General features: G+C 37.3%; 1 protein-coding gene and 1 long non-coding RNA gene across 2 annotated transcripts in view; one reads left to right on the forward strand and one right to left on the reverse strand.

The window, feature by feature from the left end:
• Positions 1-849: 849 nt before the first annotated feature.
• Positions 850-25,953, reverse strand: part of LOC122965680 (NLR family CARD domain-containing protein 3-like) — a 49,054-nt gene continuing 23,950 nt past the window's right edge. The window contains exons 8-12 of the mRNA XM_044329855.1: positions 7,186-7,359; positions 6,818-6,991; positions 3,866-3,912; positions 3,052-3,637; positions 850-859 (exon numbers count right to left, since the gene is read on the reverse strand). Of these exons, the coding sequence (XP_044185790.1) occupies positions 850-859; positions 3,052-3,637; positions 3,866-3,912; positions 6,818-6,991; positions 7,186-7,359 (991 nt within the window). The remainder of the gene's footprint in view (positions 860-3,051; positions 3,638-3,865; positions 3,913-6,817; positions 6,992-7,185; positions 7,360-25,953) is intronic.
• LOC122999515 lies at positions 15,632-22,034 on the forward strand. The gene is made up of 4 exons (XR_006407760.1): positions 15,632-15,696; positions 20,524-20,529; positions 21,008-21,009; positions 21,999-22,034. It is a non-coding gene; the product is annotated as an uncharacterized LOC122999515 (long non-coding RNA).

The following is a 25,953-nucleotide window of genomic DNA, read 5'->3' on the forward strand; positions in this document are numbered from 1 at the left end:
CCTTGGTAGTTTTTAACTATACTTTTAACTAGATGAAGGATTTTAGTCATCGGACCTTAAGTTATCAGAGAAACAAGCTGAGCAAACGTTAGCAGCAGCTCGGCAAGCAGCCCCTACCAGACATCTGGTGCCTGCTGAACAGCGTCAGAGAAACACTGATTTTTTACGTGAAACTGTTTTATTCAGTGTTTTCACCTGTTTTAACCACCAAGTCTGTTTGTTTTGGAGAGGAGGAGACCTGCAGATAATTTGGCTCCTGGTAAACACATCCTGAACAATGAACACTGGAGTAATCCTAACCTGGTGAAGCTGGTTGTTTAACAATGAAGCTACAACATTTTTGAGAGTACAGTGATCAGGTTTCCATACTTTCAGCAATTAAAACCCTGCTGATTTTACCTGTTACTCAACGACTAAACAAAACAATTTTAAAGAAACCAAAGCTGTAATTTAAAAAAAATAAATCTTTTAAAAAAACAAATGAAAAGAAATTTGCAACAAATTGATGAACAGGATCTTAAACTGGTGGTCTTCCACACTACCATGGAGGCTGGTAACAGGAGGGTCCAGGAGCAGCAGGGGCCAGTGTGCTCATTATGGATCCTGTGCTTTCACTTTGTTCATGAGCAGATCCGTTTCCTCTGCAGAGAAGCATTCCTTGTTTCTACTTGACAAATCCACCATTATAATAGCAGTCCACCAAGGTGCAAGCGCACCTGGTTTTTATAGGGAATGGGAGATGACACTCTGGTTGGTTTATTGCATGTTATGCCCAAAACATACCCAGGATTAATTAAGAGACTAAGTACAACCCTTTTGAACCATGCACCTGGCAATGTTACCATTTTTTCAGCTGAGGCTGAAAAGACAAATGACACAAGGCATCAAAGTAAGAAAAAAACAACAACAGACAAAAACCAAACAAAATACAGGAAACTGTAAAATATATAATAATTCACAAAAAAGTTTTAAAAATCCCCCAAAAAGCTCTTAAATACTTTAACCTGTTTTCACCAGAAAACAGAGTAATACCAGAACACACACACACACACACACACACACACACACACACACACACCTGGATGTCAGCTGGTCTGTGACTCTACCTGGTGGAGACTTTTCCACATTACAGTCTGTTTGATCACATGATGTGAGAAACTGTTTCAGCCACCAGATGTCCTGATAACACCAGGACTGACTCAATCTCCCATCATCCTCTCTGAAGTAAAAGTACATAAGTTCTGTTCCCTCAGATACACTTTTAATGTTTAATTAATTATTCCAACTTTATCTCCTCATTTTGTTTGTGATAATTTGTGTCTCAAAAGACTTTCTAGTTACTATTTATGTTTAGAGTATACCGTATAGCAGAGCTGCAATGATTAGTTGATTAATTGATTAGTTGCCAAGGATAAAATTAATCTATTTTGATAATTGGTTCATAATTTTTAGTAATTTTTTAAGAAGAAAATGTCCAAATTCTCTGATTCCAGCTTCTTAAATGTGAATTAAGTAAATTATCTTAATAATTCTTCCATCACTGCCCAAATATAATGAGTGGCTACTTCCCAACTTAATACTTTTTCTTATAATTTGCACTAAAATTTCACCACCTTCTGTAAAATGTCCTAAAATGTACAGTTACATACCTACAAATTACACAGGAAAGTTCCAGGAAATGTATAAAAAGTTAAGAGAACTCTAAATAAAGTTTTTCAATGGTGATGTGCAGGAATTTGTACTGTATTAACTGAGTTTGGGTGTTAAGTGACACTGAGAATTTATTATATTTTTGCAAATTCGTCACCAGTTATGATTGTGATGTGTGTTGGAGGCAGCAGCATGTTTATATATAACATCTCCATAATCCAGAACTGAGAGGAAAACTGCTTCAACAGCTGTTTACTGCTCAGAGGGAAACTGTTTGTTCCTGTTTCTGTGGCACTAACAAGGAAGTTAGTTTTATGTTTTCATTGAGAAATAATTTCAGATGAATAAGGTTTCAGATGTCGGGAATAAAGCAACATCTGTCCAGCTGTGACTGACTGACAGCCGCTCGGCCTGCAGGTCTCTTCAGGGAGCGTCGGAGTTTTCATCATCAGCTGCAGCTCAGAACCAAACAAACACTGTTTATCTGCATTACAGAGAGCAGAGGAGTGTTTACTATTTACACTCTGTGACCACCAGCTGCTGAGAGGAGGAGGAGGAGGAGGAGGATCGAGGAGGAGGAAGAAAAGGAGGAGGGGGAGGAAGAGGAGAAGAGAGGAGTAAGAAGGGGAGGAGGAGGAGATGGAGGAGAAGAAGGAAGAGGAGTGTTGCTGATTTTCTGTGAGATTGTGAATTCCCAGAATTCATTCTGTCATAAATGTTCTAATGAGAGAAAAACACAAGTAGTGTAGTAGAAGTAGAAGTAGTATAACATTACACATCGATGTAAAAAACAAGTGATGTTCTCTGAATAAGTAGTGAATGAATATTTTTATTCAAGTGTAAAACAGCCAAAGCTGCCCAGCAAACATGAGCTTACAAGACAATATTTACATCACCTGCAGAGGCAAGAAAAACTAAAGGAAAGCAACCCATACATGTTATTATATACATACATGTCAGACACATTACATCAGATAGAAACATACGTTGATGTTCATGATTTAACACAAACTGAGCTGATGTCAAACAGACTGGGATGTCTGCTGGACATTTTCAGGAAAAACTTCACTTTAAGATCCTGATAAAATGGAATAACTAACAGCCACTAACAGCTACTAGATGCTGCTCCAAGAAAACTTTACTGAGGTCAATCAGAGTCAACACAGTTTTTACACATAAATTCAGCCCAGAGGAGATCATTTCACTACTTCTAATAGAAACAATATTCTGACATTAAAGCACAGTCAGTGATCCAAATGAAACCAGAGTGAAACCTCGTCCACCATCAACATTTAAACACAGGAAGCTGCTGTCACTTCCAGTTTCTGTTGTTCACTGGTGAACAGAGTGAACAATGATTTCAGCAGCTGTCTTCAGTCAGCAGTGTGACTGTTTGTCTACACAGGAGGAGACTCTTCCTCAGACAGAGGACACAGAGACACTGAGGAATCATAAGACCAGAGCCTAAACCCAGGATACAGAGGCTGAGTGAATGTGGTGTTGAAGGTGTGGAGGTGGATCAGTGTGTCAGAGGAGACTCTGTAGAAGGACAGAGTGCCAGCAGGACAGTCTACATACACTGCTACTCTGTTAGAGACAGAGGAGGAGGAGGAGGAGGAGGAGGAAGAGGAGGAGGAAGAGGAGGGGATGGACGTTTTGATCTTATTGTGACAGACAGAATAACCACCATCAGAGCAGATCAGACTCCAGGACTGATCATTAAATCCAAACAAACAATCATCACTGTCTCCTTTCCTGTTGATTCCTCTGTAAATCACTGATATATCAACATCACCTCTCCACTCGACCTCCCAGTAACAGCGACCAGTCAGATCATTTCTACACAGCAGCTGAGGACAGAAGTCAAATCTGTCTGGATGATCAGGATATGACTGATTCTCTCTCACATGTGTCACCTTCCTGTTGTTGTCAGACAGTTTGAGGTATCTGTGTGCTGTATTTGTGTCCAGTGTGAGTTCACAGAAATCTGATGAAGAGAAGAAGAAACAACACAGCAGCAGTTTATCATCTGACACACCTGATGGATTTATTCTCTGTTTAAGTTCTGATCTGTTGTTCATTTCTATAAAGTTTAATGACACATTTTGTCAGTAATGTTTTAATGAATAAAAACCACAAAGACCAACTTTGTATTTAAAGAGAAACTGACTGTGTGCTGTTTAGTTGTCATGAATCAAATTAAATCCACACTTACACTTCTTCAGACCAGGTTTTAACCACTGCTCTCCACCATGGTCCAACCTGGAGGAAGAAACACAGTCAGAATGATTTTCTATCCAACATGAGTCCTAACTGCTGTTCAACATGAAGCAGTGTTCCTCAGTTTGTCAGAGTGACACAGAAACAGGCTGCAACTCATCTGTCTCAACTGTCTGCTGGATTCTTTCACTGAAGTCTGAGAGGAAAAGACGTGAAGAAGAAGATGTGATGTACAAATATGTCCTCAGACATGATGAATCAGAATATTAAATATTGACCTCTGCATGTTGTGCTGAGGATAGAGCCTGTCATGACTTCAATATTAACTTTACTTCAAGGTGAAAATTAAGTTATCAGAGAATAAATGCAGCTATAAGACAGCAAAACATTTTAATGCAATTATACAAAATATAATAATAATAATAATAATAATAATAATAATAATAATATCTAAATAAAACATCAATGACAAGTAATAAAGTTCTTTTAAACATCACTGCATAACTACAGTAACCTCTTAACAGATCAGTCAAACTACAAAATTCAACTTGTAATGTGTCATTTAATCCAACTTGAGGCTCTGAGGGAGTCAAACAGGAAATCTGTGATTTGGGGCTGAATAAATAAAACTGACTTGACTTCAATAATTCAATATCAAGATGAATATTAAGGCGTAATGTCGGAGTTAGAGAATAAATGAACCTTTAAGGCTGTTCATTTATTTGGTTTGAATATATAATAATTATAATAAAAATAATAGTTGAAAGACACAATAAGAAACAACAACAACACACACACACACACACACACAACAACCGACACTTGCGTTTACTGACACGCTCTCTCTCTCTCTCTCTCTCTCTCTCTCTCTCTCTGTCTCTCTCTCTCTCAAACACACAGTCCTAAACATCTTATCAATTTATGCATGTTCTTATTAATTTATGCTAACCCCCTCCACCCAAATGCATAACCAAATGCACAGTACAGATCCGATAATGGATAAAAGAAACATTCATTCACAAATTAAATCAGGAGACATTTAAAGTTTTATTTTTCGGCTACATCATAAAGTATCAGTAGTCTACATGTATCAAACACATGACTTATAAGCCCCGTTGTATGTGCTTGAAATACACAAATATTCTCCATACTTCCTTATCCTTTAAAACTAGACCAAATGTTCATTATACAACATGACCTAAAACACATAACAACCCAGTAACAGACCTGCAGAGGCCATAAACAATCAAAACAAATAGCATCTATTCAGGTAACCTGGCCCTATGAGTGCTGTCCGTGGTGCTGATTTTATATGCGTAAACAACCACAATAAAACTTCAGCCTATTTCCACGGACTGACTAACACATTCAGCTAAACCCAGGCAAGCATGGCACATTAAACAATATGACCACATCAAAAATTGCACACATAGCTACATGGGCAGTTCAGCCAACAGTAAAGCCATAGAGGGAGAAGGGGGTGTGCATTTCACTCACCCTATTTGAAGAGGAAGGCGATCCCAAGTGCTCTGAAAGTGTAGTGTCAAACTCTGCAAATGTATGTACCAGCTCCACAAAATTGCCCCCGTTTGAGCTGCCAGCGGCCTCATTGCCCTGAATGCTTGTTCTTGGCGCGCAAGGTACAAGGCTGCAACAATGAGTCTCATCAGAATATCCCGGTTCTTCTTCACCTGTTCATTGTGCTTCTTTGTGCTAATGGTTCTCACCGAGTCCAGAGCCTCGTCAATCCTGACGCGCCCAAAAAGCTTCAATTTCACAGCACAATCTATGTGACTCTTTGATTTACCGTGCCTCTCAATTGCCCGTGACAGGTTGGCAAGGTCCATGAATCCTGTAGTGGCCCATGGATTATTCAGTGAGCACGAATCCTTGTCGAAGAGACATGGCCAGCAAAATAACCGCTGAAGTTTAGCGCTACCAGCTAGCCACTCCTTGTGAACATAATTTTCCTCATTGAATGTCCGAATCCCTACTTTTTTCCTCTCCATACGCAGCCCTAGTTTGGGCGTTGGCCTGCCGTCAGATAAAATTTTGAGTTGCTGCTGTAGTGGTAGTTTAGTAAAATTGTTTTTTACTAAAACTCCAAATCTCCCCCCTCCATAACTACACTTGCTAATGTTGCTAACGGTGATATCAAATGGCTAACGGTTATCCCCCCTTCAATGACGTTGATAACATCCTATGATTTGATTGGTGAGAGGCCAAAGGTTGGCTGACTTCCCTTGGTATAGTCCTGACTAATCACAGATTGGCAGTGGCATGAGGGTAGCCTCATCTGATTGGTTAATCCTGGACATGACATCAGTCTACAGTAGAAGTGCAATATAGTGTTTCACCACACATTCACCACATAACATTTAGAGTCTCACACTTCGAGCCACTCTTGCTGAATAATTTTCTTTATTAATTTTTATCATTCTTAGGCCTTATTTATTTTACTTTCTTTTTATTTATTATGTTCTGTATATTAACTGTATATGTTATATTATCTATGCTTTATCATGTATCCTCAAGACGTTTAGCTATTAATAAATGTCTTCATTTATCCTAAAAGTGTTTGGTTGTTTCTTTGAGCTGCAGTAAACAGAGGTCACTGTTTGGGACAAGAATGTACGACTGTAAGACTGATTCACTGATTAAACTGAACAAGGGTTGGTGCTTCCTCCTGGCACTGATAAATCCTAACCAAAAAGGAGGTGGTGCCCTAATGACGAGGTAATTCATTAATAAAGTATTAAGGCTCCTACAACACCATGAGAACATGAAAGTTTAACAAAAGAATAACTTTATGTTGACTTACTAGCTTTTTCCAGAGGTTTCACTCACATTACATGACCTTCACACTATTACATCCATGATCAAGAATGAACTTTTATGTTCAGCATAAAAGTTCTTTACCTGAGAGTGTCCACCTCTCTGTCCATACCTGAGAGTGTCCGGTCTCCAGTGTGGATCCTTCAGTCCAGCAGACAGCAGCTTCTCTCCTGACTTTCCTGGATGATTGTAGCTCAGGTCAAGCTCTCTCAGATGGGAGGGGTTGGAGTTCAGAGCTGAGACCAGAGAAGCACAGCCTTCCTCTGTGACCAGACATCCTGACAGACTTAAAATATAAAAAGATTGATAACACAATGTTTTTTAATTGTAAGTACCAGAATCCTACAGATGTTGTGCAGAATAATTGACATTGATCTGAATATAAAGCAGCATGCAAATGATCAACTGTTAAAATCTCTCTCAGAGTCAGCTTTATTCTCATTGTTCAAGATAACAAAATTATAGATGCTGTATCCTGACCTGAGAGTTTCCAGTTTGCAGTGTGGACTCTCCAGTCCAGCAGACAACAGCTTGACTCCTGAATTTTGCAAGTTGTTGTTACTCAGATCAAGCTCTCTCAGACTAGAGGACTGGGAGCTGAGAACTGAGGACAGAGCTGCACAGCTTCTCTCTGAGAGGTTACAGCCACTCAGCCTGAAGAAGAATTAGTGATTAACATAATAAAGAAATGTTATTTCCCTTCCATAAAATATTAAAGGTTTGTCGATATTTTTGGCTGGACCTGCCATGGACCAGCCCTGTAACCCAAAATGTCAATCACTGACTCACTGACTGAGTGATGAAGTAGCAGTCACATGTCATTCTCAGTGCAGCCCCAAAATAAGTTTTTAAAACACACATTTACCAAACACCTCACATGGAGGCTCTGACACTAACAGGAGCACAAACCCATGGATACAAACAAATGCAGTAGATCCATTTTACCAGCCTGCACTGTAGCTAGCAGCTAATTAGCATGCCTAGCATTGTTAGCATAGCTGTGTTGTGCTGTGTGTGTGTGTAGCCTATAGACTGTATAAAAATAAGTTGTTGCAGTGATGTTTATAGTTTGACAGCACAGTGCTGGGTAGGTGACAGGTGTGTTTACAGTGTTGTTGTGCTCTGAAAGACGTCACAGTTTAGCATGCTAATCCTACATTAACATATGCATAAGACCATATGTTTACAGACATCCGAAGATTGAAACAGATGAAAGAGAAAATAAAAATAATTAGAATACTTACAATTGATGTTAAAATAAGTTATCTTTCAAATGAAACATCCCAAGATATGAGTGGAAAGTAATGTTCTTACAACTGCATATATACTTATATATATATTTTTTTTTTTTTACTCAAATGTAGCTTAACCATGTCATGTGATATGCTACTTCAGTACACTTTAACAACAAATATTACTGGGACCACCACAGAAAATTGCAAATGGACATTTAATATCCAGGAATTCACATTATAGACACTACCACTGACTATGACTGTAAAAAAATTGGCCACAGTTTGACACATTGACCATACACGTCCAGCCATATACTAGAACTAGTCTTGTTTATAATCAAATAGTGAATAAGTACTTTTCTAGTCATCCATCCACTTACAGAGCTTTATTTGAAGCTTTGACCACTGGCAGCAGCCTCCGAAGAGCCTCCTCTGAAGCAGAGTATTTCTTCAGGTCAAACACGTCCAGATCTTTTTCTGATGTCAGTAAGATGAAGACCAGAGCTGACCACTGAGCAGGAGGCAGTTCATCTGTGGAGAGACTTCCTGATCTCAGGTACTGTTGGATCTCCTCCACTAGAGAATGATCATTCAGCTCATTCAGACAGTGGAACAGATTGATGCTTCTCTCTGCAGACAGATTCTCACTGATCTTCTTCTTGATGTACTGGACTGTTTTCTGATTGGTCTGTGAGCTACTTTCTGTATGTGTCAGCAGACCTTGTAGGAGAGTCTGATTGGTCTGCAGTGAAAGACCCAGGAGGAAGCGGAGGAACAAGTCCAAGTGTCCGTTTGGACTCTGTAAGGCCTCATCCACAGCTTTCTGGTAGAAACATGTTGATTTGCTTATTAACACTTCAGACCACCAGGATGTTGTTTGTTCTTCTGCCAGCAGATTGACTCCAGAGTTGATGAATGTCAGATGGACATGAAGAGCAGCCAGAAACTCCTGAACACTCAGATGGATGAAGCAGAACACCTTATCCGGGTACAGCCCTCTCTCCTCTCTAAAGACCTGTGTGAACACTCCTGAGCATACTGAGGCTGCTCTGATATTGATGCCACACTCTGTCAGGTCTGATTCATAGAAGATCAGGTTGCCTTTCTGCAGCTGCTCAAAAGCCAGTTTTCCCAGAGACTTAATCATCTTCCTGCTCTCTGGACTCCAGTGTGGATCTGTCTCAGTTCCTCCATCATACTTGACCTTCTTCAGTTTCAACTGAGCCACCAGGAAGTGGATGTACATGTCAGTCAGGGTTATGGGTAGCTTTCCTCCCCCTCTGCTTTTCAACACATCCTCCAGAACTGTAGCAGTGATCCAGCAGACGACTGGGATGTGACACATGATGTGGAGGCTTTGTGATGCCTTGATGTGGGAGATGATTGCGCTGGCCTGCTTCTCATCTCTGAATCTCTTCCTGAAGTACTCCTCCTTCTGTGGGTCAGTGAACCCTCTGACCTCTGTCACCATGTCAACACACTCAGGAGGGATCTGATTGGCTGCTGCAGGTCGTGTGGTTATCCAGAGGTAAGCAGAGGGAAGCAGTTTCCCCCTGATGAGGTTTGTCAGCAACACATCCACTGAGGTGGACTCTGTAACATCAGTCAGGATCTCATTGTTGTGGAAATCCAGAGGAAGTCGACATTCATCCAGACCATCAAAGATGAACACAACCTGGAACTCTTCAAACCTGCAGATTCCTGCTTCTTTGGTTTCAGTAAAGAAGTGATGAACAAGTTCCACCAAGCTGTACTTTTTCTCTTTCAGCACATTCAGCTCTCTGAAAGTGAATGGAAATGTGAACAGTATGTCCTGGTTGGCTTTATCTTCAGCCCAGTCCAGAGTGAACTTCTGTGTTAAGACTGTTTTCCCGATGCCAGCCACTCCCTTTGTCATCACTGTTCTGATTGGTTCATCTCGTCCAGGTGAGGCTTTAAAGATGTCCTCTTGTCTGATTGTTGTTTCTGGTCTGTCTGGTTTTCTGGATGCTGTTTCAATTTGTCTGACCTCATGTTCCTGATTGACCTCTGCAGTCCCTCCCTCTGTGATGTAGAGCTCTGTGTAGATCTGATTCAGAAAGGTTGGGTTTCCAGCTTTAGCAATCCCCTCAAACACACACTGGAACTTCTCCTTCAGGTTAGTCTTGAGTTTATATCGACACTCTGGAGCACGAGCTCCTGAATGAAAAAACAAATGAAATCAATCAGATGATTCTACAGTAAATTGGTAGAATGTAAACATTAAACTGCAGATGTTTATATTTTCATCCATTATGAAATCTATTCAGCTCATCAGTTGTTGACAAACAGTTTCTGACTGTTTTCAGCTCAGAAGAATTCATAGATCTGATGCAGATGTGTGCATCATATTAACAGCAGAGATTGAAATATAAACCTCTCCCATGTTGCCTCCATTTCCTCTCCATCATGTTAAATCTGTTAAAATCCTCTTACTGCTCTGCAGACGGTCAGCCAGCTCCTCCTGCTTCATTCTTCTCAGGAAGTGCAGTGTGATCTTCAGAAATGCCTCTCTGCTGCTCCTCCTCTGCTCTTCATCCTCACCATCCAACGCCTCCTCAACCTCACTCTGACTCTCTAAGCATTCTGGGTAATCTGGACTCAAAACCTTCTGCATCTTCTTCATCTCGTTCTTCACAAAACTGACAATGTTCTCTTCCAGCAGCTGGAACAGAATAAAATGTAAATTTAACTGGTAGATGTCAACATCAGATCATCTGTGACAGACTGAAAACCTGCTGGTCTACAGAGTGCAGCATGGAGACTGTTAGGACCAGAATGGTAGTTTAGTATTTAGTCTGTGGTTGTTGTAGTTAGCAGTAGTAGCTGTGCTTTACATTTACACACCATAAATATGGAGTCCAGGTGTGTTTGATGCTGCTGGACAGACTGACCACTGAGAACCTCTGAGCTCTGCTGATGAACTCTGTGAAGAAAAGATGAAGTCTCAGAATAAATAATGACATCAGTGTTAAAGGTGTTGTGTTCTATCACAGTGGATCCACATAAAACACTCGGCTGTTCTGTCTTACCTCTCATCATTTGTCTATGTAAAGACTTTGTACCTCTTTTTTAAAAAATGTGATACAGATAAAGTTTGTGGTTTTTGAAAAGTGTATGTAGGAGGAATTTTTGTGTTTGTATTTATGAGGACACTGTGTAAAAACAGTATTAGTCACTAAGGTCAAGAATAAATCTCCACAATCAATCAAACTTATTAGGAGAGCTGGATAATAACAGACACAAACATTTTACAGTCTGACCTCTGATCAGCAGACTGATGTTCATGTCTGAAGTAAATTGGTCGATCCGTAGACCGGTTGCTCTTCATGGACACACAGCTGGGTTCAGGGTAGGTTTGTCTTTTCTGATGGATCCTGATGGAAACAAAACACTGATAAATGCACATGTTCAATATAATTCTTCTCAGACAAAGAATGTGTTATTCTCAACATGTTAATAGCAAAGACTTCATACTTCTTCTGTGGTAAATATTCTAAATGCAACGTTTGTAGGAGCTTCAGCTGATAAAATAAAATGTATATATATATATATGTGTGTGTGTGTGTGTGTGTGTGTGTGTATGTATGTGTATATATATATATATATATATATATATATATATATATATATATATATATATATATATATATATATATATATATATATATATATATATATTCTTCGTGTTTTCCAGTACAATCATCTGATATCATGTGACTGATATCTTGTAGTTTATTCACATGATGACACCTGAGCAGCTATTTTTCACTGATGAAGGCCATGGGATACAATAGAAAGTTCTAGGATAACTAAATGGGTGGTCCTTGTGTTAAGAATATTTACCACAGATATACTGTATGTCACCACGGTCAAGAATTAATCTCTACATCAATGATATGTCTATAATTCTTCTCAGATAAAGAATATGTTATTCTCAACATGTTAATAACAAAGACATCATACTTCTTCTGTGGTAAATATTCTAAATGCAACGTCTGTAGGAGCTGCAGTTGATAAAATAAAATGTCTTGTTCAAAACTAGCCGATGCTAAAAAGAAAAATAGATGTTGACAGTGAAAAACATGCATTTAAGGATGACTGGACTGAAAAACATTAGTTCATTTTGCCTGAGGGAAATATGAGACCATTGTGCTTGAATTGTAAGTCTAGTCAAAACTAGCCAATACCAAAAAGAAAGTGTTGATGTACTACTATCTATCTATCTATAAATAAATATATATATCAGTACAATAGTAAAGAACTATTTTCAGCAACAAGAAGACTGATGAGTCCTGCAACAGATGGTTTGCCCCCCACAGAGCTCTGATCTCAACATCATGGAGTCAATCTGGGATAACACGAAGAAGCACCTGAGATGGCCTAAATAATAAATCCACAGAAGAACATTCTTTCTCCAGGATGGTTACAACAACCTACCTGCAAGTTACCATGAAAAACTGTGTTAAAGTGTACCGAGGAGAACTGCTGCTGTTTTAAAGGCAAAGCTGCTCACAGCAAATATTGATTTACTTTATGTTTCTGCTGTTTACTCAACTTTGTAAGAAGTTAATTAATAATTAAAACAATTTATAGCAATATTTTTGTGAGCATTCTCACTTTACTTTTAGTGCCTAAAACTTTTGCACAGTACTGTATATATATATATACATATATATCAGTGGCAGCTGGTGACTCAAAAAATTTGCATATACATATTGTTTCTAAAGAAAGAAGAGCTCATTTTAGCCATGGAGTGGTTCTGAATGTGTCATTTTACCAACAAAGTGAAATTCAAATTTATAGTATTGTTCTATTGTGACAACAGATTTATGTTCTCATCAAAAACAGACAATATATCACATGATTTACACGTGTTTCCTGTGTATTTTCTTAGTGTACAGAAATATATAAATGTACTTCAAAAATGAAGTACATCTGCCTCTATGGACCAGCCTCCACTGATATGTATGTTATATTATATCTTCTGCTGTTTGTCCATCAACATGATGTCCAGTCGGTTAGCCATCACCAGTTGTCATTCTTGATGTGGAAGTCCTACAGGATCTCTGAGGCCATTGTGAGATCCTGTAGGACATGTCATGACATGACATGATATGTCTTCGTAGGAGAGATGGAGAGTAACAGACACAAACATTTCTTATCTCTGATCAGCAGATTTATGTCCATCGTTGAACTCAGAAGGTTCAAACATCGACTTTAGATTCTTGACAGACACCTGACTGAATACAGCAGAGTCTGGTCTGTGCTGCTGCTCTGGGCTTCAACACAACACACACAGAGCTTTGAGTGTGAATAATGATGGTGGAGTGATGTGAGTGGAGAACAGTGATGGACAGTTAGAGATCCTCATCTCACCTCTGAGCTTTGGTCTGGCTGTCATGTTCCCCACACAGAGAGCTTTTAGAGGGAGGGACTCCCTCCTCTCTGTCCTCACACTGATCCATAGCAGAGAAACACCTTCACACAAACACAACAACAAGCTCATTCATTACAACAAGCTGCACATCACAGAGCCACACTGCTGTCTATCACACTGTCATTCTTTATTCTACCACCAGATAGAGCCAAAGTCAGTAATTACTTTAAGATGTCCACTGTGGATACATGTTGAAGAAACTGCATTAACTATATTCCTTTTTATACAGTTGTATTTTTGTCCACTAGAGACTCATATGCAGCAAGTTATAGTTCACTTCTGTTTAAAAACTGATGACATGATATATTTTTATTCAGCTGTGTGGCAGAAAGAAGAAAATACTCACCAGGTGAATTCAGACCCACATCTGGTCACAGAGTCGTTCTACCTTCACCTGTAGAGGAAACACAGAGAGAAGCTGCAGCTGATTCTCCTTCATCAGTCCTTCATCATCAATCTGAGGACGCTGTCACTCTCTCATAACTTCACAGTCAAAGTCCAAAACCATAAAGATGATATTAAACCAGTGAACCTTGCAGCAGAGTTCAGCTCCAAACACACAGGAGGAACCTGCCAAGACTCTCTGTGAGGACATTAAACAATCTCACAGTGCCGCAGTATTCTGATTTACCTGGAAACTGATGTTCATCTGTCCACAAACTAATGTCATTGTTGTCTGTCTGATGTAAACAGAACCCTAAAGGAGGCTAGGATATGGATTGTAGGATATGTAACATATGTTGTATGTGGAGGAGTTGAGGACTGTTTGATAGCGTGATTATTTTATCTCTTTATGATTATCATTAATGTGTCTTAATGTTTTAAGAGACTAAATCCAATAATGAATCAGTGTTATTATCTGTGTTCTCACAGTCTGTTGGAACTGATGTCTTTCTGCTTCACTGGTGTTCAGAACTATTAAACTAAAATTACTGTCAGACTACCTTTGTTCCATGACTTAGAGATAAGAGAGGATGTTGTATTGCAAGAGCATGAACATGTATGTATTCTTTGTTCTTTTATTTGTTATAGTCACGTCATATTTTGCCCTTTAGCCAGTGTTGGATAATAAGGAAGTTAGCTCAGAAGATTATATGGTTGAATGAACAGAACTTTGAACCTTGATGTTGCACATCATCTACAGTGAAAAATGAACCATTGAGATAACAAGAGTGAACATGTAAAATCTGTCAAACTAAACAGTTTTATTTGCTGCTGCAGCTCTCAGCCTGGTTAAATAACTAAATATCATGAATGAAAAGATGATTTAAACAATATTGTGACTAAAAAACATTGTCAGAGATCTCTCACTGTTACATATTTTATGACTTTTTATTACAGTTAATCACTAACCAGGTTACCTATAAAACATTCAAACTGTTTCTGCTGGGTGGTGACCAGCGACTGTCCTTCACTAACTGAATGACAAAGTTATAAAGTTATAATAACTGTTATAATGTTTGTAAGTTTTATGGTGACTGAAGGAGGTGACCCTTCATACAGCCATAAAACTCTAATAATGAAATTAATGGAAGACACAATTCCTGGTTTCAAGAAAAGGTTTTAAAAAAACAAACTTGAAACAATTTAAAACAGTTTGAGTTAATTTTATCTGAAATATGTTGTTAAATAATCACATTACTTTGTACAGTACATTCAGTGTTCAGTTGAAAGCTAATAAAAATAATATATATCTATTACTACACATAGTACATGTTCATATTCATGTAACTCTTCATCAAACTAGTAGTCTGAGCTGGAGTGGTGAAGAGTGGAACAGTGGGAGGTAAAGAGATAATATTCACATTGACGTACATTATTATCTCTTATGTTGTAACTGACCAAAGAAATTAGTGACCCAAAAATACAACAGTCCTCTAATTAATCCAACCTTTGTTAATGTGAATTTGTTGACAATGTTGACATTTTTTAGGTTCATGGTGTTGACGTACTGGACTGTATTTTATTGTACAGGTGTTTCTAATATTATTTTCCTCTATATTCTACGTAAAATAGGTAGAGAAAATAATCTAGTTAGACAAATAATAGATCAACACAAAGTTGAGCCTCAACATGAACCACAAAATTAAAGAAACATTTGAAGAAGTTGAATTTCAGTTTTGACAAAATGACGCTTTTCTTATTTCTTCTGGAGTTTTGTTCATTCCACCAATGCAGCGAACAAATCAACATAACTCATCACTATAACAACCATCTCTACTGTTATCACATCATTTTAACACCTGCTGACACAAACATGATGAAAACTGTTGGTTACGTTACCTTTAGATGCTGAAAGTAATCTGAATGAAGATGAAATTAATCAGCAGCTTCAACAGGAAACCAACCAGAAGAAGAACAAACATGTAACTGACAGCAGGAAGTTTTTAAGGTCTGTTGATTCACAAACAGTCTCAACTCTCTGTATTCATCTTTAACCTGAAGTGTCTTTAAGGAAATCTGATGACAGAACAGCAGCTCTGAACTTTGGAACGAAGAATCTGGAACAAAAGTCAAATATTAACAGACAATATGAATCTTTATCAGTTGGATCATCAAGTCTGATGTTTGTCTTTTATTCCAACAAGGAAATAAAAAGTGTTGAGATGCATTAATGCAGTCTGTTGTATCTCTGTGATATGTGCAAAACAGACAAAAAAGCTCTTTCTGTCTTCATTATTATGATTCATTATTATAACATCTGTGTCCTCAGACACACTGGAGACAAACATTAAACTCTGTTTAACCAGTAAAACCATTGAAATGAAAAACCTCTTTTTAAGAGTCCTGGCTGAGAGCGGCAGCAACAACGATGATTACAGACAAACAACATAAAACACATAACACATAAATATATCATGTCTCATAAATACATCACAATAATAGAGTGAAAACACTGCAGTACAGTCATATAAAATATTACATCCTGAAGAAAACAACCCAGCAGCTGTCTGGATAAAACTAAGTGAAATAAAATGAAGAAAATCAACCTGAAACAACGACTCAATGAGACACATTTGGACACACCTCTGAAACAGCCAGGTGTCAAGTTTTGTGATTTTTAAATCAAGTTACAGAAGATTCATACACATAAAAGCTCTTTTACATAATTCATTGCCAACTTTGGGAACCATTAATAAATATGAGTCCTGGGAACAAAGAGCAGCTGTTTACACACTTTTGTTGTATGAACTTAAATAAATAATGTGGCTATAACCTGAGAATGACTTTATAGAGGTTAAAGAGGAGCAGCCAACCCAGTGACATGGAGCTCCATGATATGCAGTATCCAAGTGTGATGTATACAAAATGTATTGTCACATTTTTGTTTTGTTAAGCTTTATAATATGTCAGAATAATAAGGCTGGCCGCCCTTTTTGACCTCCTTGATTTAGGTGCACTACACCTGTGATGCCAATAGGTGGCAGTGTGAGACTAGGTGCTACTGGGACTCCAGACTTTATACTGTGGGAGCTGCCTTTGCATCTCATTCTCATCAGAGCAGATGGCTTCTTATGAATTTTCCCCTCTTTTTGTTTATCTTTAACTTTTATAATATTGCTGAATAGGGGGCTCAATACTACTTTATCTATGACTGAGACCTTTTCTTTTTGTTTCCATGGATATGAAAGAATCCAAGTTATTGTAATAGATAGCTTCTTCTCTTTTGCCTTTGTCCATTTAATTTAGGTAGATTAACAGACTGGAATAACAAAGGCAAAACTTAAATGTTGTAGCCACGTTAGTTAGTTCTTGTTTTTCTCCATTTCTCCAGCCTCATGAGACAGGAGCAGTGAGAGCTGTTAATAAATTGTAAGATATATATTCTGAGAATTCAGGTTTAATTCCTTTCTCTGTCAAAGTGTCTCCCCTCAGTTTCATGGACCTAATAGGACTTCTAGGGGGTAACAGGGAGGGAGGGAGAAGAGGGTTTCCATCATTCAAGGGTACATTTTTGGGGTATTTGTGTTTTTTGTTTATGTGGCTGTTGAGTGTCCAGAATTGTCCAGCTTCAATCTTCTATATTACTGTTGTCATGTTCCCACATATTGTCTGCATTGGTTTGTATTATTAGTAAGATTATGAAATTGTTTTTTCACTGGCTCATTCAGCTTCCTTTTGACTGATATGAGTAATTGTCAGCAGTAACATCAAATGTTTAAATCACATAATCAAATGTTAAAATTATGAAATGAAAGAGAGATGCCAAATAGTATTCCTGTAAGAGACTCATTTGTCAGCTCTCAAACATGTTAAATTACACAGAAAGAAGAAATTAAGGCTTATTCAATCATTTATAATTCTTGTAAAACTTGTCAAGATATTAAAAATAATTTGGGTCTATATTATCTTCTATTTGTGATAATCTGGACTTTATCCCGGGGTTTAGGTCTCCAATCTCATGATATTTTCTCATTTACAGCAAAGGTTTAATTTACCTAAAGGAGCATTTCTTTGGATATTTGCAAATTCACCATTTTATCAATACAAAAACCATTATCTGATATACTGAAATTCAGTGATATAGGATCATTTTTATTGGATCAAATTAGCCCTAATCATTTCATTTCTGTTTTTTAAACATTGTTGTACTCTGTGAACTCACTCTGTATGGACAATATTCAGTCCAAATGGCAGAAGGAATTGGACCATGTGTACATAGAGGATGACTGGAAATAAGTTGTGGGTTGTATTAGAACAATTTCACTTGCAATAGATTGAATATTGCAATTCAATAGAAAATACAGGTTATAAATAACCCCAGTTATCCAAAATAAAATGGATTGTAATCTATCACCTCTATGTGTTAAATGTCAGAAAGAGCCAGGCTGCTTTTTGTGGAGTCTACCTCCTAAAAGTGTGTAACTTCCCTTTTTTTGAAACATAAACTACTTGATAAACTGCTACTTTTGGCAAAAGAAATGTTGAAATGGATTAAGGACATTCCTCCTGCTGCCATGATGTGGTATGGAGAAGTTTTAATGTGTTTCTGCAGGAAAAAGCTAATCCCGTAGTGAAAGGAAATGTTCAGGAGTTCATAAACTTGTGGAGGCCTTTCTTAGTGTGCATTTCAAAGGAAAAACTAAAAGTAAAAGTAAAACAATCATTGTAAAACTGCTGAAGGTGATCTACTTTTCTGTTGCTCCCCCTGAAACAACTAGCAGGACCACAGTTACTAACGTTTTCCTGTCGTTTTGATTCACTTGTTAGATGATGGGAGCACTGACCCTCTTTCCAACCAAACCCTCATGAAAACAGACAGAGAGGATGATGATAATATAATATAGGAAAAAACTGCCTTTAAGAAAGAGGGAGACTCTACTAGCAGCCTATCAGAAAAGAAAACTGCTCTCAGGACAGAGGGAGAGAGGAAGACAATGTGCAGTAATCTGCTCGTCTCAGTATTCAGATCCTTAAAGTAACAATGCTGCAGTATAGAAATAGTTTTGCTTGTGTTATATTATGTTACATGTTATTTGTATTACTATTACTTCCTTATATACTGCTGGGTAGTTTAATCTATAATGTTGCATCATATTTTATCAGTTCATACCATGTGCTTAAGAAACTGCATTAACTATATTCCTTTTTATACGGTTGTATTTTTGTCCACTAGAGACTCATATGCAGCAAGTTATAGTTCACTTCTGTTTAAAAACTGATGACATGATATATTTTTATTCAGCTGTGTGGCAGAAAGAAGAAAATACTCACCAGGTGAATTCAGACCCACATCTGGTCACAGAGTCGTTCTACCTTCACCTGTAGAGGAAACACAGAGAGAAGCTGCAGCTGATTCTCCTTCATCAGTCCTTCATCATCAATCTGAGGACGCTGTCACTCTCTCATAACTTCACAGTCAAAGTCCAAAACCATAAAGATGATATTAAACTAAAACTACTGTCACTACTAAACTAAACCATAAACACTGAACCAAGAAACTGAGCATGCTCAGTGACGTCTGCAGAGATATAAAGTTACAGGTTTATTACCTTTGTTCATTTGAATGAATATAATTTGGATGTTTGGTATTTTACACATCAGGCTGTTACACAAACACGACTTGTTATCAGGATGAAGAAAATGTTGGTTGTTTTCTCCTCATCATAGAAATATCTCGTACTGTCTTTATGTTTTAATGCACCTGATAGTTATCACTTTCAATAAGAGATCAGATTAGATTCTGTTTTATTGATCATTAAATATAAAGTGTATAAAACTGTTTCTGGACATTTTGGTAACCAGGGAGAGACGTCCCCTGCTGCCCCCAAAGGGATTGATCTGTTTGTTAATTGATTTTATAATGATTTTATTATTCTTAATTAATTTAAATCTAAATCTATTCAACTTGTGTTCTGTGTGATCAACATCATCTGTATATTTTTACCTTTACATGCACACTACTGCCTGTTGTGCCTGATTTTAATCATGTCCAGGATATGATATGTAACATAACCAGGTTATTGATATCTCTGTATGATTCTAACATTATCCAGGTTATTGATTAAGGGTTATTGATTAACTGACTCCTCCACATTTGAGACAGTCTCTGTTTTTTCTCTACAGCTGCAGGTATCTGACCACACTCACCTGTCTGACCTTGTTTTACGATCCAATATTTATCTTATTTTTCCTTCATTATACAACTTACTGTGCACAATCATTAAAACAGTATAGATGTTTTACAGCTGAATGCTTGTGCATTAAAAGAATATATAACTATAAATGTATATTGTGTATAGTGTCCTGTAGTATTTTCTATAATCTCCACAGGATGTCAGTGTTAATCTGTCTACACAGGATTTAGACAGATACTCGTTAATCTCAGCATTCATGAAGTTTTCCACCAACAGCAGCTGTTTAGAGGTTTGGTTCACCTGCAAAATGTCACTGAAATGGAAGCAAAACGACGCTGCTGCATCGCTGACTGCTGCTGTCATATCAATAAATATAATATATATATACAGAAAGAGGGGGTTCAGGGGTTTTAAAGGAGCACAGAGAGGCGTTTTTTACATCTGTCACTACAGGATCAAACATCTGGATTTATAGGTGACATCATCAAAATGCCTTCATTTGATTGGCTCAGAAAATCAATTATTTTACTTTAATTTCAGGACGTAGATCATTGTTTATCATCAGGTTATCTTTTGTTAAACCTGCATGACTCCAGTTGAGGACACATATCGTCCATATGCTGGTTATGAGTGTTATCCATGTGGAGAATATTATGATGTTTGCTTAGAACAATAACCTGGTTCTCATTCATGATTCTGACATAATGAGGTTGTTTATTAAGTATCAGCCAGAAGTTTCTGCCTTTACTCTCCTCTCAGTATCAGCTGTTAACTGCATTGGACACCAGTGACTGACTTTAAAAGTAGACGGAGCATCTGGCATTAATTATAAAATTATAAAATGAATTAAAAAATTATAAAATATTTACTCCTCTTCCTCTATGGTGCCTTTCCACCTAGTTTGTTTATGCCTAAAATCAGTCCTGACTGTACATGTCACACTCAGGGCCATGATGAGTTTCCAACAATCATTTACTGAATAAACATAAAGATACTGATGCAATAAAAATAAATATCACTGCAGACAATAGTTGTCAGTTATATTTTTGATTTCTTCTTAACCTTATCTTCCATGTTTTGGAACCTTGAACCTTGATGTTGCATCATCATCATCATCATCATCATCATCATCATCATCATCATCATCTGAAACTTCTCTAACAATGAAATTAAAGGAACATGTAACTCCTGACTTTAAGAAAAGGTTTTACAAAAACAAACTTAAAACAGTTTGAAACCGTTTGAGTTCATTTTATGTAAAATCTGTCAGTAAATAATCACATCACTTTGTACAGTCAGTCAGTGTTGTGTTGAAAGCTGATCAATCTGTTTATTGATCAGATTGGTTTCCTATCAAAGCTTTGCTAGCTAGCAATACTGTTGTTAATGTCATTATAGCAGATTTTCACTGTTTTATGATCAATAAATTAACTGACAGCAAAGGATTTATTACTTTTATTGACCAAAACTAAGCTCTAACTCGCATGTTTTTATCATTTTATTTAGTTAACATGTAAAAATCAATGTTATTGTACCTTTAACCCTTTAACAGCCAGTTGTGTTCTGTACTATATATTTGGGGAAGGTGTTCTATTTCAAAATGACTGTAAATTCACGACAGTAATGACCATACAGATGATCTACTGATGCACATATTACATGTTCTTATTCACGTAAAACTAGAGGTCTGAGCTGGATATTATTATTAATATGATGCTCCTCCATATTCTTATATAAAATATGCAGAGAAAATAATCTAGTTAGATAAATAACAGACCGCCACAGTCAAGCCTCAACATGAACCACAGCATTTAACAAACAAACATTTGAAGGTTGAATTTCACTTTTGGCAAAATGATGCTTTTCTTATTTCTTCTGGAGTTTTGTTCATTCCACCAATGCAGCCAACAAATCAACATAACTCATCACTATAACAACCATCTCTACTGTTATCACATCATTTTAACACAAACATGATGGAAACTGTTGGTTACGTTACCTTTAGATGCTGAAAATCATCAGAATCAAGCTGATGAGTGAAGATGAAATTAATCAGCAGCTTCAACAGGAAACCAACCAGAAGAAGAACAAACATGTAACTGACAGCATGAAGTTTTTAAGGTCTGTTGATTCACAACCAGTCTCAACTCTCTGTATTCATCTTTAACCTGAAGTGTTCTTTAAGGAAATCTGATAACAGAACAGCAGCTCTGACCTTTGGAACAAAGAATCTGGGACAAAAGTTAAATATTAACAGTATAAATCCTTATCAGTTGGATCATAAAGTCTGATGTTTGTCTTTTATTCCAACAAGGAAATAAAAAGTGTTGAGATTCATTAATGCAGTCTGTTGTATCTCTGTGATATGTGCAAAAATAAATTGTTCTTTCTGTTCTTCATTATTATGATTCATTATTATAACATCTGTGTCCTCAGACACACTGGAGACAAACATTAAACTCTGTTTAACCAGGAAAACCTCATTGAAATCAGGGCCAGCACGATGCACAGGAAAGTATATAAACAAAGCCTGCTTAGGTCACCCATGGCTGCCAGAGGGCCTCCAAGAGCGCTTGAAATGTCCCACAAGAGGGTGAGACAGATTTAAGCATCACTGGGTGATGGACATTAAAATGGCAGCTTGAAAAACTTATGAAAATACCTCTGTGAGCTTGATGTCCCCAACCAGAGGCATTTACAAGTGAAATCCTCTCTTCTGAGTTTGAGGTTTATAGGTTAAAACCTATACATGCTGCTCCACATGTGTTATTGTTTTGTTAATATAACACGTAAAGTAGTGAAATAACCTGCAATAACATGGGGAAGAATAAGAAGAACAAAATGAACAAGTCAGGGAAACAAGTTGTCAAATCCGGGCAGCACCCAAGGTAACCTGAGGAAGCTACAGCAGCTTGCTGTTATTAGCTCACTAAGTTAGTTACAAGCAGTGTTGGAAGAAGTATTCTCAAGTAGAAGGAACGATACAACGATGTAAAAACACTCCGGTACATGTAAAAGTCCTGCTTTCAAAATCTTAGTGAAGTACAGAAGTATTATCAGCAAAATCAAGTATTAAAAGTAAAAATACTCTGAAATACAGTCGAATGTTTGCTCTTAATGTTATCATTACTGTTGCATGAACATGTAAGAAGCATTCTGATGTAATATGTACTCATATCTAATATGTACTGTTGGGTAATTTAATCTGTAAAATGATAATATTTAATAAATTGATTCCATGTTTTAGATGTAAGATATTGATCTGTAAAATCCTTAGTATTTTAAACTGGCAAATAAATTTATTGAAGTAAAAGGTTCAATAATTCCCTCTAAAATGTAGCACAGATATAAAGCAGCAAAAAATGAAAATACTCAAGTAAAGTACAAGTACCTCTAAATTGTATCTCAGTACAGTACTTGTGTAAGTGTACAAAAAAAAGATCCAACTCAAAGCTAATATTCATTTCCCTTTTCTTGCAGGCTACCTGGACTATAATGTGTCAAAATCTCAGATAAGAAGCAGAAACGAGATAACAAACCCAAGAAATCCAAAGAAGAAGACCACCTCAATGGTTTTAAATCTTAAAATTTAAGAAACCATAGAAGGGTACAAAAATGCCAGGCTGACACTGGTATGATGTAAGCAACACAGCTACAACTAATAAAATTAGCATATAGTGTGTGTATATAGTGTTGGGGGTGCAGAAACAAATTCTATTTAGGGCCCCATAAAGGCTTTGGCTAAATCCACCATTATAATAGCAGTCCACCAAGGTGCAAGTGCACCTGGTTTTTGAAGGGAATGGGAGATGACACTCTGATTGGTTTATTGCATCTTATTCCCAAAACATACCCAGGATTAATTAAGGGACTAAGTACAACCCTTTTGAACCATGCACCTGGCAATGTGACCATTTTTTTCGGCTGAGGCTGAAAAGACAAATGACACAAGGCATCAAAGTAAGAAAAAAAAACAGACAAAAACCAAACAAAATACAGGAAACTGTAAAATATATAATAATTCAAAAACAAGTTTTAAAAATCTCAAAAAAAGCTCTTAAATAATTTAACCTGTTTTCACCCTAAAATTTAATCATTTTTATTATGGTTTTGTGCTCAAAAGGGAGGCGAGTCCTCACAACATGAGTAATACCAGAACACACACACACACACACACACACACACACACACACACTTGGATGTCAGCTGGTCTGTGACTCTACCTGGTGGAGACTTTTCCACATTACAGTCTGTTTGATCACATGATGTGAGAAACAGTTTCAGCCACCAGATGTCCTGATAACACCAGGACTGACTCAATCTCCCATCATCCTCTCTGAAGTAAAAGTACATAAGTTCTGTTCCCTCAGATACACTTTTAATGTTTAATTAATTATTCCAACTTTATCTCCTCATTCTGTTTGTGATAATTTGTGTCTCAAAAGACTTTCTAGTTACTATTTATGTTTAGAGTATACTGTATAGCAGAGCTGCAATGATTAGTCGATTAATTGATTAGTTGCCAAGGATAAAATTAATCTATTTTGATAATTGATTCATAATTTTTAGTCATTTTTTAAGAAGAAAATGTCCAAATTCTCTGATTCCAGCTTCTTAAATGTGAATTAAGTAAATTATCTTAATAATTCTTCCATCACTGCCCAAATATAATGAGTGGCTACTTACCAACTTCATACTTTTTCTTATACTTTGTACTAAAATTTCACCACCTTCTGTAAAATATCCTAAAATGTACAGTTACATACCTGCAAATTACTCAGGAAAGTTCCAGGAAATGTATACAACGTTAAGAGAACTCTAAATAAAGTTTTTCTGTGGTGATGTGCAGGACTTTATACTGTATTAACTGGGTTTGGGTGTTAAGTGACACTGAGAATTTATTATATTTTTACACATTTGTCACCAGTTATGATTGTGATGTGTGTTGGAGGCAGCAGCATGTTGATATATAACATCTCCATAATCCAGAACTGAGAGGAAAACTGCTTCAACAGCTGTTTACTGCTCAGAGGGAAACTGTTGGTTTCTGTTTCTGTGGCACTAACAAGGAAGTTAGTTTTATGTTTTCATTGAGAAATAATTTCAGATGAATAAGGTTTCAGATGTCGGGAACAAAGCAACATCTGTCCAGCTGTGACTGACTGACAGCCGCTCGGCCTGCAGGTCTCTTCAGGGAGCGTCGGAGTTTTCATCATCAGCTGCAGCTCAGAACCAAACAAACACTGTTTATCTGCATTACAGAGAGCAGAGGAGTGTTTACTATTTACACTCTGTGATCACCAGGAGGAGGAGGAGGAAGAGGAGGAGAGAGGAGTAAGAAGGGGAGGAGGAAGAGGAGAAGGAGAAGGGGGAGGAGGAGGAGGAGGAGAAGGAGGAAGAGAGAGGAGGAAGAGGAGTGTTGCTGTTTTGTTGTGAGATCATGAATTCCCAGAATTCATTCTGTCATAAATGTTCTAATGAGAGAAAAACACAAGTAGTGTAGTAGAAGTAGAAGTAGTATAACATTACACATCGATGTGAAAAACAAGTGATGTTCTCTGAATAAGTAGTGAATGAATATTTTTATTCAAGTGTAAAACAGCCAAAGCTGCCCAGCAAACATGAGCTTACAAGACAATATTTACATCACCTGCAGAGGCAAGAAAAACTAAAGGAAAGCAACCCATACATGTTATTATATACATACATGTCAGACACATTACATCAGATAGAAACATACGTTGATGTTCATGATTTAACACAAACTGAGCTGATGTCAAACAGACTGGGATGTCTGCTGGACATTTTCAGGAAAAACTTCACTTTAAGATCCTGATAAAATGGAATAACTAACAGCCACTAACAGCTACTAGATGCTGCTCCAAGAAAACTTTACTGAAGTCAACCAGAGTCAACACAGTTTTTACACATCAATTCAGCCCAGAGGAGATCATTTCACTACTTCTAATAGAAACAA

This window comes from Thunnus albacares, chromosome 16 (genome assembly GCF_914725855.1).
Source record: "Thunnus albacares chromosome 16, fThuAlb1.1, whole genome shotgun sequence".
Taxonomy (NCBI): Eukaryota; Metazoa; Chordata; class Actinopteri; order Scombriformes; family Scombridae; genus Thunnus; species Thunnus albacares.